Source organism: Macaca nemestrina, chromosome 11 (genome assembly GCF_043159975.1).
Source record: "Macaca nemestrina isolate mMacNem1 chromosome 11, mMacNem.hap1, whole genome shotgun sequence".
Lineage (NCBI taxonomy): Eukaryota > Metazoa > Chordata > Mammalia > Primates > Cercopithecidae > Macaca > Macaca nemestrina.
In genome coordinates, this window is record NC_092135.1 from 112467839 (window position 1) to 112481574 (window position 13736).

Sequence of the window (13736 nt, forward strand, 5' to 3'; positions counted from 1 at the left end):
ATGTTTTTACTTTTCTCATTTATGTTTTTCACTATTCAAACCCTCTTCAAAGAATCAGATATACTCTTATCACTAAGCCTTGTGGTCTTAGCTCTTCGTCAGAATATTTCTCAGTTTCCAATGCTTTATTGGTCTTTACTGAATTATTACCTGTTAACACTTCTCCAGATGCCTGCACATCTACTTACCGGGCTCCAAAGCTTGAAGATGCTGAGGTCCCCAAGAATGCAACCCTTGTGGCCACCTAACTTTGGCAACTACAGTTTTCTAACTCACATTTGTAGAAAGTTAAAAAGCTCTAAGTTTCCATAATGATCTCATTATGCACCAAACACCCAAGTTAATGGACTTCTCTTTCTTAGCGAGAGCATCAGTACACAGAATGGTGATTCTTGTTACCAAGTGGCAGTCCATTACAGCAGTTAGGCTACTGGATTCAAATCCCGCCTTTGCTTCTTACTACCATAGGCCCTGGGAAAGCTATTAAACCTTTCTCAGTCAATTTCCTCATCTGTGAGATGAAGATAAAAACAAGTCTTGCTTCATAGAATTATTACAAGAAATAAGTGAGTAAATATAGGAAAATTGCTTAGCACAATGTCAGTGTTTACATTAGAATGATGTTCCTCATCAGAGTTGGGAATCTAATCATTCAACAAATCTTTCTTAAAGACTATAGTTATTTTGAAGTAAACATTTTGAATTTGAAAATTAGGATTCTCTTCAGAATTTTTATTCCCTGAATCAGTTCACTAGAGTTGTACAAATCAGCCCTTCCTTCAACAAGAAGGAAACCAGAAAGAATAAACAATGCTAGCTGTGGGGAAAGGATTATACTAGTGGCTTCCTTTTTCCCCCATATTGGCAGTAAATACAATCCAAGTCTTTGCTGCATTTCAGAAGGCTATGTGAAAATACTTCTTTGTAATTAACCAAGGAAAGGGGAAAATTCTGACAAATTTGCTTGGGAATCTTAGATATCACAATGAGGTTTGCAAAATAAGGAGCAAAAGAGCAACAAGAGTTTCCATCTCTTATTTGCTAATTTTCTCCATTAAATAATGTACTGTAGATTCTAATCTTTTTCTTAATTTGCTGAGATTATTTAGCAGAAAAGCATCAGAAAAATCTCAACCTGAGAATGCAATAGATTTCTCTGAAATCTTTAAACACAACTCACCACATGGTAAAGACTTTAACTGCACACTTCAAAAATGTATTGATCATGTTAACAAATAGCAATACTTTACCACAGATCCTATGGCTAATTGTTTTGTTCTTACTAAATTTGAAAGCAAAGTAATTTAAAGTTAGGCTTTCATTCTCCAAGCAAAAAGCAAAAACAAAATGAATTTTTAAAATAATTAGTTGAAGGGTTGCCATCTACACCTACAGACTGCCCGAGTTAAGCAGCATTGATATTACACAGATTGTCAGATCCAGGGAAGAAATAAGAGCTGACAAGGGTTTTGGACAGTAGTCACTGAAACAAGGGAAGAGGGCTTTAATTAGCACAGTTTGCAGGTGAGGATCTGTGGCATCAGATTGGAGGCAGAACTTTCTAAGAACAAATGGCTTGATTTGAAAAGTGTGGACATTGTATGACTTCTGACACCTCCAAATTTTCATTCCAGAATTTTAAACTTCTGATCCATGAGAAAAGTAGAGATAGAACTTACAAAGGATGAGAAAGTCAGAGGGTGGCCCCTGCTTTAGATTATTTGTGCCATAGGCAGTTTCTAGAAAGGAAACAGAAAATTCCAAACACTCTCGGTTGGTAAGTACTGCAAAAACAAATGTTCTTTTCTGATGCTTAATTTTTTTCCCTTAATTATCATTTTTAGTTCCATTTTTAGAGTCTTTGACTCTTACATAGTGGCTTTTTAAGCCAGTCGATTTGTTCATTCATAAAAGCAAGCAGGCAAGATGAAAGGTATTCACTGAATCTTTCAAGAGGCAGTACCTGGATGTTTGGTTCCTAAATGCAATCTTCTCTAATATTCACATAGAAAAATGCCATTTGAAGTCTAAGTTAGCTTGAAAAAGAGTTCACACAAAGGGTACAGATGTCCACTTACCATTTTCTTGTTTCTCAGTAATTCTCCTTTCTCAAGAAGAATAAAATGACAGATGGCAAAAATTATCTTACATGTTCCAGTAGAATGCCTATTTACCAGAGGAGGTCAGAGCAATCAGTACATCTGGAAAACAAACCAGGAGATGACATATTAGTTATGCAAATATTTCTCTGGAAAGTAGGAACATAAGATATAGGAAAAGTCATAAACAGGTGCTTTACTTGTTCACAGCATCCCGAGTGCAGGTTGTAATCCACTGTGGCTTGGGTATCTAGGTTGCCTTTCACCGGGGGAGAATGATCATAGACATGGTAAATGGAATTAATACAGTAAAGCCAAAATAATAAGCACTGATGTTTTGTCTTCTGACAGCATATGAATGTGCAAGCATTAAGTTATAGGAGAAAAGGGGCTAATTTTAGATTTGTTCCTAGCCCTCTCCATGTGAATGGTGTCGCTGTGAGCCCAGCAATGAAGTTCACTGTGTTGTAGCAGACTGCGCAGTTCCTGAGTGTGTCAACCCAGTCTATGAACCAGAACAATGTTGTCCTGTCTGCAAAAATGGTAAGACCACACTGCATTAGCTTTCGAAGAGGGGTTAGCACAAAATACAAATATCTCACTACTGCACACCATTCAATGCAAGAGCCCTCTAAGATCTGCCTGTGGCTTTCCAATACGGGCATGGCGGATGTATAGTTTTATCCCACCTTAAAGTGAAAATAAAGCTGCAGTGGGTTTATCGTGCAGCTTTCCATCTGGGGAATTAAAGCTGTTGTAAGCTGACTTTGTTGTGATCCCTATTATTTCGTGTTGATTTAAAAGGAGGATATTGGAAAGAACACAGTACCATCCTTTCGTGGTGACTGCATTCCTCTCTTTTGTAGAGCCAATGGAGCAGTTCACCCCATTTTGTGGTACATGACCCAGGATATAGAGTAGGGTAAAAGCCAGGTATTTTGTTTTGAACATAGATAAGACCTTAGGTTTGAAGTTAAATATAAAATTCAAGAAATAGTAAATAAAATTATCAATGCACTTAAATTGAAGTAATAAAAAGTTTAGGGCTTTTATTCAAGGTTTTTATTATAGTGGAACTATTCTCTCACAGTAACTGCTACAGAGGGAAACTTCTTTTATTTACAACATTATAGTTTCCTTTTTGTCCCTCATGGAATGGAGAGGTTGAACCAACTATAATATCCCAATCACCCCAAATCAACATGATGCTGCAGAGAAGACAATGCAATGCTATAAACCCAAGGCAGTGCATCAACAGAGCCAATAGCGCACTTTGCCTTGTGACCATGTACTACCAAAAAGGAAAAAATAATTCTTTACTAGGCCACACTCCACAAATGTTCCCTCTGTCAATAATATTGCTTGAAAAATGGTTCTAGCCCCTAATTAAGATAAGCTCACTCACTCTCATGCTAAATTCCTATCCCTTTTCTTGAGTTGGCAGTGGCCATCTTTCTCTGTTATTTTTTGCTCTGAATTTGGAGCTCACTTACTAATCTTTTCCTTTACAGAAGGATAATTAGTAAAAATAAGCATAAAGTTATCTTTTGTCTTTTATAAAAGATAAAAAAATCTTTTTGAAAGATTTTTTAAGTAGCTCTGGTTGTTTCTGATAATTTTTTGTGTTTTGGTATCTTCCAAAGGACTTATTAAAAACCTTTGTGAAATTTTCCAGACACAGGTTTTGCTATTTCTGATCATAGAAATCCAATAACTTGAATATTAAAAGTTGCTCATCTGGCTTCTCTTTTTCTTCTTATCTCCTTTCTCCAATCTACCTGTCATAGTGACCGTCTCTCTCACTTAGCAGGAAGAAATAACGCTCCTAAAGTTCTAACTCATCTAACATAAATATATGCAAAGATATTAAATTTAAGACTTCAAAATTTTAAAGGGACTGAAGAAACTGGAAAAGATACAAGAAAGAACAATAAGATGATTTAATGGTTGAAAAATAGGACCTAAGGGGACAGACAGAAAGAGTTAGCATAATTTGTCCTGGAAAAGAGATGGCTCAGGTGAGACCAAACTGTCATAAATATATGAATGGTGAGTCTAAAGTAGAAGAGAAAGTGTTATTTTTCATTTTCTCCAAGGATAAAAGGAAGAAAAACTCAGCTACCTAATCAATCTTTAAAAATTGGATTGACAGGTCTTGGACTGAAGACCGCATTTTTTTTTTTTCTTTTTTCCCCTAGAAACAACTGTGTAAACAAGTCCTTGAGGCTCTTTCCTTCCCCAGGTGGCTCTGGTTAGCTTTGTCGCACTTTTAGCTTTGTCTCACTTTTAGCTTTGTCTCACAATTATGGTTATAGTTAAAATTTATTGTCTAGACACTTCCAGCATACTCGTAGAATTAGAACATGTAATGCATGTTTAAAATACAGTTTTTACACATGCATCTATCACATCCTTCTAGCGATCCTACACTAAAGCCCATAATATACCCAGAGTTAATGTCTATGTCATATGTTAAATCAGCCACTACAAACTAGTCACACTTAATTTGATGTCGTCCAAGATTATCCTTTTTCTCTCAATCATGTCAGAGTAGAAATTTTTCTCCAAATGAAATCCTCTTTGTACAAAAGTGTATAATGAATAGACTTTATTTGTTCAATCAGTTAATTAATTAGTAACCACTGGTATTTCTGATAAACAGATGCTAAGTACACAAGGTATATTAGTTAAGTTTTCTGATTTTTTTAAATCATAAAGCACTGTGAAATGGCCACTTCTGTTCCCTCTTGGTATTTCCAAACAAATTTGCTTTTCTTAAATAAAGAAAATGAATCTGAATTTAAATTAGTGGAAGGACTGGTTGTAATATAACATTATGAGATGTTATCTTTTTGTTATTAAATGCCGCTAGTCACATATGCCCCAAAACTAAAGTATAATCATTGCCAAAGAAGAGTATATAAAGAACCACTGAAGACTCCTATGACCACCAATGGTACCAATAATTTTATTGAGAAGACAGATTGAATCCCAGGTTTTATTGGCTCTTATTCTAAGCCTAGCCCAGAAAAGAGAAAGAGATGAATGACATATAGAAGACTTGGAGAAAAATAAATGTTTATTATGACAGCATAACTGAAATAACTTAAATTTCCAACACATGATTTAAGTCTATCTCATTATATATGATTATTAACTATAACCATAATAAATATGCCCATTATAGTGTAAACTATTTTAAATATAGTTGCTATGTTCATAGATTTTTTAAAAACAAAAATAAGCTAAAAATATATCCTATGGATTCAAGGTAGACGCAATGAATTTTAACTTATAAACAGTCATAACATTTTCTATATTTTCTTAAATCTTCACAAATGGTTGTTTTGGCGGGCAAGTAATTTTCAGTTTGCATAAATGCTGATTATCTTGGCTGTCAAATACTTTCTTTTTTCATATTAAAATTGATTTTTCTGCCTTCCTGAATTACAACTTGCCAAAAGCACAAGGCATTAAAGTTATAAAACTTTTAAAATATGATATAAACTTTATATTAAAGATATAAACTTTTGAATGTGATAGAATCCATCACACCAAACCTTATAACTCCACATTCAGCTAACATAGAAGTATTTGTTTTGATATTTAAGAGCAAACAAAACAAGGAAGCATAACAATTTTTTCTGTAGAACACTTTACCAATGAAAATAAACAATTATCTTTAGAAATAAATATTTTAATATTATAAAGTGCAGGGAAATCTACTCCCTAAATAATGGTACCATGTCTTTATTCTTGATAATATAATTTTAAGAATAAATTTAAGAACAAGTATTTCCAGGAATTTTCTCTAATTGTATAAAGAAGAGAGTTTTAAATTGTCTTGTCTTAGTGATTACCATAAACAAGATTTTCAATGGTTATCAATGACTATACCCAAACTATAAAATATACAGTAATCTATTCATATTAAAATTAGTTCAGCACCAAGAATAGTCTATCAATGTAGCCTGAATAAAATAAAAACACTAAGGAAAGATATGAATGACTGGACAGAGTCTATGTAAGACTCATAATAGGAGGAAAAAGATGAGAGTAATTTTTTATTTGGTGAGAATTGGGATTGACATAGGAATTTATTGTTTCTAAAAATATTAAGCATTTGTTTCTCTTTCCTTTACACAGCTCCAAGAGCTAGCAATACAAATGCCTTCCTGAAAAATATGACATTTTCAGACTGTTTTTCTTTCCCTAAGATTGTGTTACTTTGACCTATCTCTCAGCCCCAGGCCTTTCCATGTGAATTAATGAGCACTTTTTATGGATTTTTGTTTTTATGGTATGAAAAAAATAATTTAGCACAGCATCTGTTTAAAGAAAACATTATGGCTTGGAATGTCACAGAAATATTTCAAACATTTGGAAACTGATCATAAATTTGACTAGTAATGTGGCTGTAAGTATATATTATATACATACAGCTAAGAATACCCATCATTTATTTTTGTATGTGAATTAATATTAATTTCAAACTCTTGCTCTGCAGCCACTCATTCCATTCTTCAGTTGTTCATACATGCTAATATTTTTGTCCCAAGTCATTAAGAATCCATAGTTATAGAATGCTGAATCTCTGCATTAAAAAATAAAATATGTAGTCAGTTATCAAAATATTTGATCATTGGAGCATCCAAATGACAGACTGCATTTTTTACATTTCATTAGCTGGTATGGCAGTGAGTTCTGTGTTTTCACTGGAATATACAGTCAGTCATTATTCAAGGCTCAGAAGGAAATGTTACCCCATGAAAAATTTGAAAAGACAGAACGCTCCTACAAAATCCTGTATACACATTAAGTTTTCAGTTCCTTTCAACTAAAAGTGACAAGCCCTGTTCAAATATTTAATTCTATGTCCCTCACTCTTTTCTAGTTTAGTAGTGATGCAAAAAAGCAGAAAATAAACTAGGCAAAAGGGCAAATATTAACAGAAAAGAAGGGGACAACAAAGGGGATGAGCCAGGCACAAATAAGAAAGAGAAGGGACTTCACAGCCACCCAATACCTTCTAAAGGTCCTTGGGAGAATATATTTGCCAAAAAAAATTGTTAATATCTCTAATATACAAAGAGCTCCTTAAAATAAATAAGGAAAACAATTCTACAGGGAAGGAAATGGGCAAAGAGCAAATAAAGGAAATTTACATAAGAAAATGAATTGTCTAATAAATATATAAAAATATATAATACTTAATCACCAAAAGGATAAGGAGATAGAAATAAAAAAATAGGAAGCCAATTTTTTATTGATGATAATGTGGGATTGATGGTGCCTCATTTCAGCAAAAAAGAAAGAGTTGAGAAGAGTTAAGAAAGAGTGGAGAAAATGTTATAAACTTTTAACAAGACACTTTCTTTCAAAATGTTTACATCACTGAAAGTCAGCAGTTTCACCTTTTGTACTTTGTCCCACATTCATGCCATTTTAAGAGTGAAAAGTTGGTAGAAAACCTAATAATTCTTCACTGGGGTAATTAAATAAAAACAGCCTTTTAAAAGACTACTGATATTTTTTACTGCCAGGTAAAATAAAGCAAAAACTGTATAGAAGAATACATATCATTTTGTATGTAATATAATGTATACTATATATCTAATGTGTACATTTTATGTTACATAATTTAAAATAAGATAAATATGTATCTTATAATAAAATAAAAATCTTATTTTATTTTATTTTGAGACAGAGTCTAGTTCTGTTACCCAGGCTGGAGTTCAGTGGCATCATCTCGGCTCACTGCAACCTTCGCCTCCTGGGTTCAAGCGATTGTCCTGCCTCAGCCTCCCAAGTAACTGGGATTATAGGCACCTGCTACCATGCCCGGCTAAGTTTTGTATTTTTAGTAGAGAGGGGGTTTCACTGTGTTGGCCAGGCTGGTCTTGAACTCCTGACTAGTGATCCTCCCACCTCAGCCTCCCAAAGTGCTGGGATTACAGACGTGAGCCACTGTGCCCGGCCAATAAGATACCATTTTAAATAGATAGTGAGTTTGTATGTGTAAAGGAAAAAAGGTAAGTGGCTACATAATAGAATGTTAATAATGATTCGATGATTAGTTTTAGGCAGAAGTGAGAAAGTAGAGAAAAGAGCTAACGTCTTTAAAACATTAAATATTTACAAATTAACAATAAAAACAATAGAAAGATGTGAACAGGTAGTTCACATACAAAATACAAAGTTTCACAAAATACAAAAATTATTATCTCACTAAAAAATCAAATTAGATTATTTTTAAACCCCTTTTAATTTTTGCATGTTGCATTGATAAAGTTCTGAAAGAATACACACCAAATTTTTAACAATAATCCAGTGATCAGAAGAGGAAGTAAGAAGTGGAAGTAAGAATCTAGAAGCAGGGAAATTTGATATTTTATTTCACAGGCCTCTTTGTTAAATAATTTTTACAAATCTATATATTTATAATTTAAAATATTTTATCAAACATTTGAAGAAAAAAATCCTAATTTTATTGAAATTTTTCTAGAGAAAAGGCAAGAAAAAAGCTTTCTTTTTTTAAATGGTGTATAATATTGATACAAACCAAAGATTGCAAACTGAAAAAATGAAGCTAGAAAGCTACCTTGCTTATGATTACTAATGGAGAAATCTTAAATAAAATACCATTACAAAATCCTCGATCTAAATCCCTGAGTTCTGGATTTTACAGAGGAAATGCAGTTCATATATTGTATGATATATTACTAGTGGTCTAGGAAAGCATTCTTCAATCAATTACATGAACATTTCTGCAACAAAATATGTAATAATGATACTAAGGAGACTGGATAAATATAATGAAGAGTCTAATATCATCTCAGGTCAGGGTTTAATCTCACCTGAGTTTTTCTATCAAAGTCATGAAAAGGCCGGGTGTGGTGGCTCTCGCCTGTAAGCCCAGCACACTGGGAAGCTGTAGTGGGCAGATCACAAGGTCAGGAATTCGACACCAGCCTGGCCAACATGGTGAAACCCAGTATCTACTAAAAGAAAAACACTGTGTGGTGTGTGCCTGTAATCCCAGCTACTCAGGAGGCTGAGGCAGAAGAATTGCTTCAACCCGGGAGGCGGAGGTTGCAGTGAGCCAAGATCACGCCCTTGCACTCCAGCCTGGGTGACAGAACAAGACTCCGTCTCAAAAAAAAAAAAAAGAAAAGAAAAGAAAAAGTCATGAAGAAACTGGATTTTCAGAGATTGTGAGAAAGGCATTGTATATTTTGTTAGCAAACAGAAGCTAGCAGCAGATTAAAATCATTACACAACCTAACCAAGTGGGATTTAGTAGGGATCTGCAAAGATAGTTCAATATTAGGAACCCCATTAGTATAATTTGCCTTGTTAGTAAATTGAGGAGAAAGAGCATGTTATCATTTCTATAAAATGACATTATACATGAATACGCAAAAAGTAGTGACAAATATTCTTGATAAAACAAGACTGAAGTGGACAATTTTTGCATGGTAAAAATATATCTACCTCAGCCTAAAAGGCCAGAATTATGTTTAGTAGGTAAACACTAAAGATATTCTCCCGATAAAGTCAGGTATAGACAAGGATGTCTACTATTATTTTACATTTCAGATAGATAGATAGATGAATACATCCATACTAGCTAATGTAATTAGAAAAGAGAATTCAGAAGAGGAAAATTAGAAAGAAGGAGGTAAAAATGTCACTATTTGCAGATGATATGAGATTGTATTCTCGAAAGCCCCATGAAAATTGGCAAAAACTACTATAAACAAGAGAATTTAGTGAGATAATGGTACAAAATGAATGTGCAGATGTCAAAACACATATATACACACACACACAAACATATAAAATATATGTATTAAATATATATATTAAACATATATGTATTAAAAAAAATTTTGGCACTAGTGAATGATGCGGAGATATCAATAAAATATAATAGAAAGTTTAACAGACCTAACTACATATGAAAATTTGGTATGCGATGAAGTTGTACTTCACATCAACGGCGGAAAGCAGGTTTGTAGAACAAACCGTGCTGGGAAACTGGGTAGTTAATCAGGAGAAACAATTTAATACCTACTTTATCCCATAATTCTCATATAGAAAGAGCTCTTAGAATTGATTGTTTTAAAAAGATCAATGACTCTATTTTTAAAATGGGCCAAAAACTACAAAAGGCATTCCAGAGAAAATGAATAAACATTAATTTGGGGGGATACATATTTTACAAAAGCCACAAAGTTTATTAAAACCATTAAAAACAATAAGGAAACAAATCAGGTTTCTAAATGTAAAAACTCAAATGTATTAGATTATCTAACAATAAACAGAAATTCTATACAATTTTCTATGGGATGTAACTTTTTAAATAAGTTGACAAAATAAACATTTCTTGTGAAAATTTTTAATACATGAAAAAATGCATTTGGGGCATGGGAAAATTCAACCTACCAGCTGTATTAATATATAAAATGTAATTTTAACCAATGTGCTATGGGAACAGAAATAAACAGAAGTGACTAGAATCTAAAAAAGTAACCCATGTGTGTATTACAATTTAGTATACAATTAAGGTGACATCCAAATATCTGGTTAGAGAATGTATTGTTCTAGAAAAGTTCATTTTTTTAAAAAAGTAAAATTATATTACTACCTTACCTATTATATAAAAAGATAAAAAAATTAAGTTGGATTAAAATTATAAATCTAAAAAATAAAATCATGAAGGTATGTTGAAAATACTGTAAATATTAACTTGTTCTGAGAATAGGGAAGCTCTTCCTAATCATAAAAGCAAATAGTTTCTAAAAGAAAAATTGTATAAGTAACATATAATTTCCTCTACAAGTTTTTTCACATATTAAAAGAAGATTGCTACCATGCTGAGTAGTTAGGTTAAGAAAAATAAACAAAAAAATATAAATAAGATAACATCTAATTTAGGAAAGGTAAAATGTAGCAAGCATTCTCACACACTACTGGTAAAAGTACAAATGATATATGCTCTCTGAACAGTAGTAAAAATGTATGAACCTTTAATGCGACAATGACATTTTTAAAAATAATGAGGTAAGAATTTTAAATGATGTATATGAATATAGTTGTTATAAAGTTCTTTGATAATAGCAACGACTTGGAAAAACTGAAACCTAAACATTTAAGAATAAAGTGATTGTTTAAAGAAACCACAGTATATCTATAGGTACTACTAAGAAAGCATTTTAAGTAATATTATAGAAAAAAAAGCATTTCCCTCACAAATATGTTTATAATATTAAACTAACGAGCCAGAAACTATATATATGTACATACATATATATGCATACATCTTATATGTACATATATTTGCATATATATTATATGTACATACATATATATAGTTATAGGTCATATAGAGAGAGACCTATTTTTAGTAAAAATAAAATACATGTATAGGAAAAAGACTAGAATGAAATACTTCAGAATATTAGTACTGCTTAACTCTATATGATATAAATCTACATGCTAATAATTTTTATTTTCTTCCTTTGACCAGCCTGTATTTTCTAAATTTCCTGCAACAAATCCATATTATCCTTGTGATTTAAAATTACTATTAAAAGAGAAAATAGAATTTATAACTGATGATGTAATTATTTCTTTTATTAAAAAAGCAATCAATAGCATGTTCCTTATTAGAAATTATACTATGACTTCTTATTAAAATTTGTACTCTATAAACTAATTAACCAACAAATAATTTCTGCCACTTGACTTGTCAACACCTGTAATATGAGATTCTTTTCAAAGCATTTAGAAAGCCTCATTGACCATTTTATGCACCTATTAGGGAAATTGCTAAAATATTCACCTAAGTATATCCATTTACATTTTTATGAAACTATGTGAAAAACCAGCTTTTTAAATTTGAGAATTGGGTGCAAATTGTTCACCTTAATTTAGTATGTTCTCACTTCTTTTTAGGTAGACAATTAGTGATAAGCATAACAAACATGAAACAAACACACTGAACATGAAACATTTTCTGGCAGCTGCACACATACGTTGGCTGCAGAGCCCCTGAAGCAGTTCATGATGCAAGCATGTCCTATGAAAGGCAGTTTCAAAGCCTACATCTCTACAACTGAAGGTCAGAATTATCATATTCTTATAAACTAGATGTCAAAACAGAGTAATTATAAATAGCTATTTTAATAAGCCACAAACAATAATTTCCTATTCCTTTCATAAAGCTTCCTCCAAAATATGAAAGAAAATATTTATGTTTATATTCTCTTATACCAACAGGATTCCCTCTTAATTCATCAGCAAATTAGATTTTAGAAGTATTATTTTACAATGTTGACACAATAAAAATTAATGCCACATTCATTGCCTGCTAATCATGTTGCTTCTAGAATTATCAGGGCTCCCTGGTCTTCGAGAAAATCCAGAAAGGAAGGGTAATGTGCAAAATTTTGAATGTTTTCTGTGTTTCTCACTTAAGATATGGAAAATACTTGGGGACTATTTTTTCCCTACGTAAATGTTTGAAATGTTGAGTCCAGTCCCCTAACAAAACACATATTTTCTCCCTTGAAAACAGACACATTAGGAAGTTGCATGCACTTCTTCAAGCGGTATGCAGTACTTTAATGTTCAGTACCCCACTCTGCAGGAAGCTTGAGAGACTGATGGAAGGGTGTTGAACACATACATATGGAAATTTTTTCATAAACATTCATATAATCTTGGAGATAATCGGACTCAAAAACAGTAGCAAGGCATACGGTTGAGTGCATCCCTGAGAATTATTCTTAAACTTCCTTCCTGTCTCATTCTTGAACCTCTCTTCACTTATGGTTTTTATAGAATATTCCTGTTTTCTAGGATTGTAGACAGACTCTCTAATAAAACACCTCTGTGAAGTGTGCATGGTAGAAAATGGGAAACTGGGATCACCTTGGAAGTCGGATATAGTTTCAGAATTAAATGCGGTGGGGTCTGACTGGGAAGTCAAGGCAGTCACTGTTGCCAAGATTCATGAATACCTAGAAATAGCTCTCCAGAGAGGTTCAAACCGCTGGCTATGGGAGAGCCTCACTGAAAGTGCAATGCAACTCCTCGGTCTCAGGAATGGTGAGTCTCCAGTCCACAGCGACCCACAAGCTCTTCTTCACAGAGCCCAGACATCCATCTCTCTCTCAGAGGTACCCAGAGATCAAGTGGTCACTGCTCACACTGAAGGCACAAATTAAGGCACACAGCCTAGCTTCATCTAAACCTCCTCTCTGTTGTAGACATACTAGGAAGTTACATTCACTTCTTCACTTCACATCAGCATTGGGATGTAATAGCCTAAGCTTTTCAGGGAATTGGAATCCCAGTGCCAACTGTGCCCTACCACCCCACCACCATTCCCTGCACAGGTTTGTGTAACCTTTGTGCAGGCTGACTAAAATAAAAACAAAGCTGTGGTGTGTTCTTCATCCTTAAATTTAAACGCCTTCAAAAGAGTTCAGGCAAGATGAGCCTAGAAGGCCTCTAGGAGGTTATCCCTCTATATTCCTCGGAAGTTTTACACATCCGGAACAAGAGACTCTAAAGTTCAGATTCCTCAGGCACAGAGTCTCATATTCCCTCAGTCTAAACCTTCTTGGG

General features: G+C 33.3%; 1 protein-coding gene across 4 annotated transcripts in view; it reads left to right on the forward strand.

Annotated features, from left to right (window-relative positions):
* The window catches only part of LOC105481154 (von Willebrand factor C domain containing 2 like), a 169142-nt gene that overhangs the window by 25237 nt on the left and 130169 nt on the right, over positions 1-13736 (forward strand). For 3 of the 4 annotated variants that reach the window (XR_003017932.2, XR_011610010.1, XM_011740503.3), the window contains exon 3: positions 2513-2642. The exons of the other annotated variant lie outside the window; for it this stretch is intronic. Coding sequence is in view for 1 of the 3 variants with exons in the window: in XM_011740503.3 (XP_011738805.1) it covers positions 2513-2642 (130 nt within the window). In the remaining 2 variants the exon portion in view is untranslated. The remainder of the gene's footprint in view (positions 1-2512; positions 2643-13736) is intronic. 4 annotated transcript variants of the gene reach the window in all.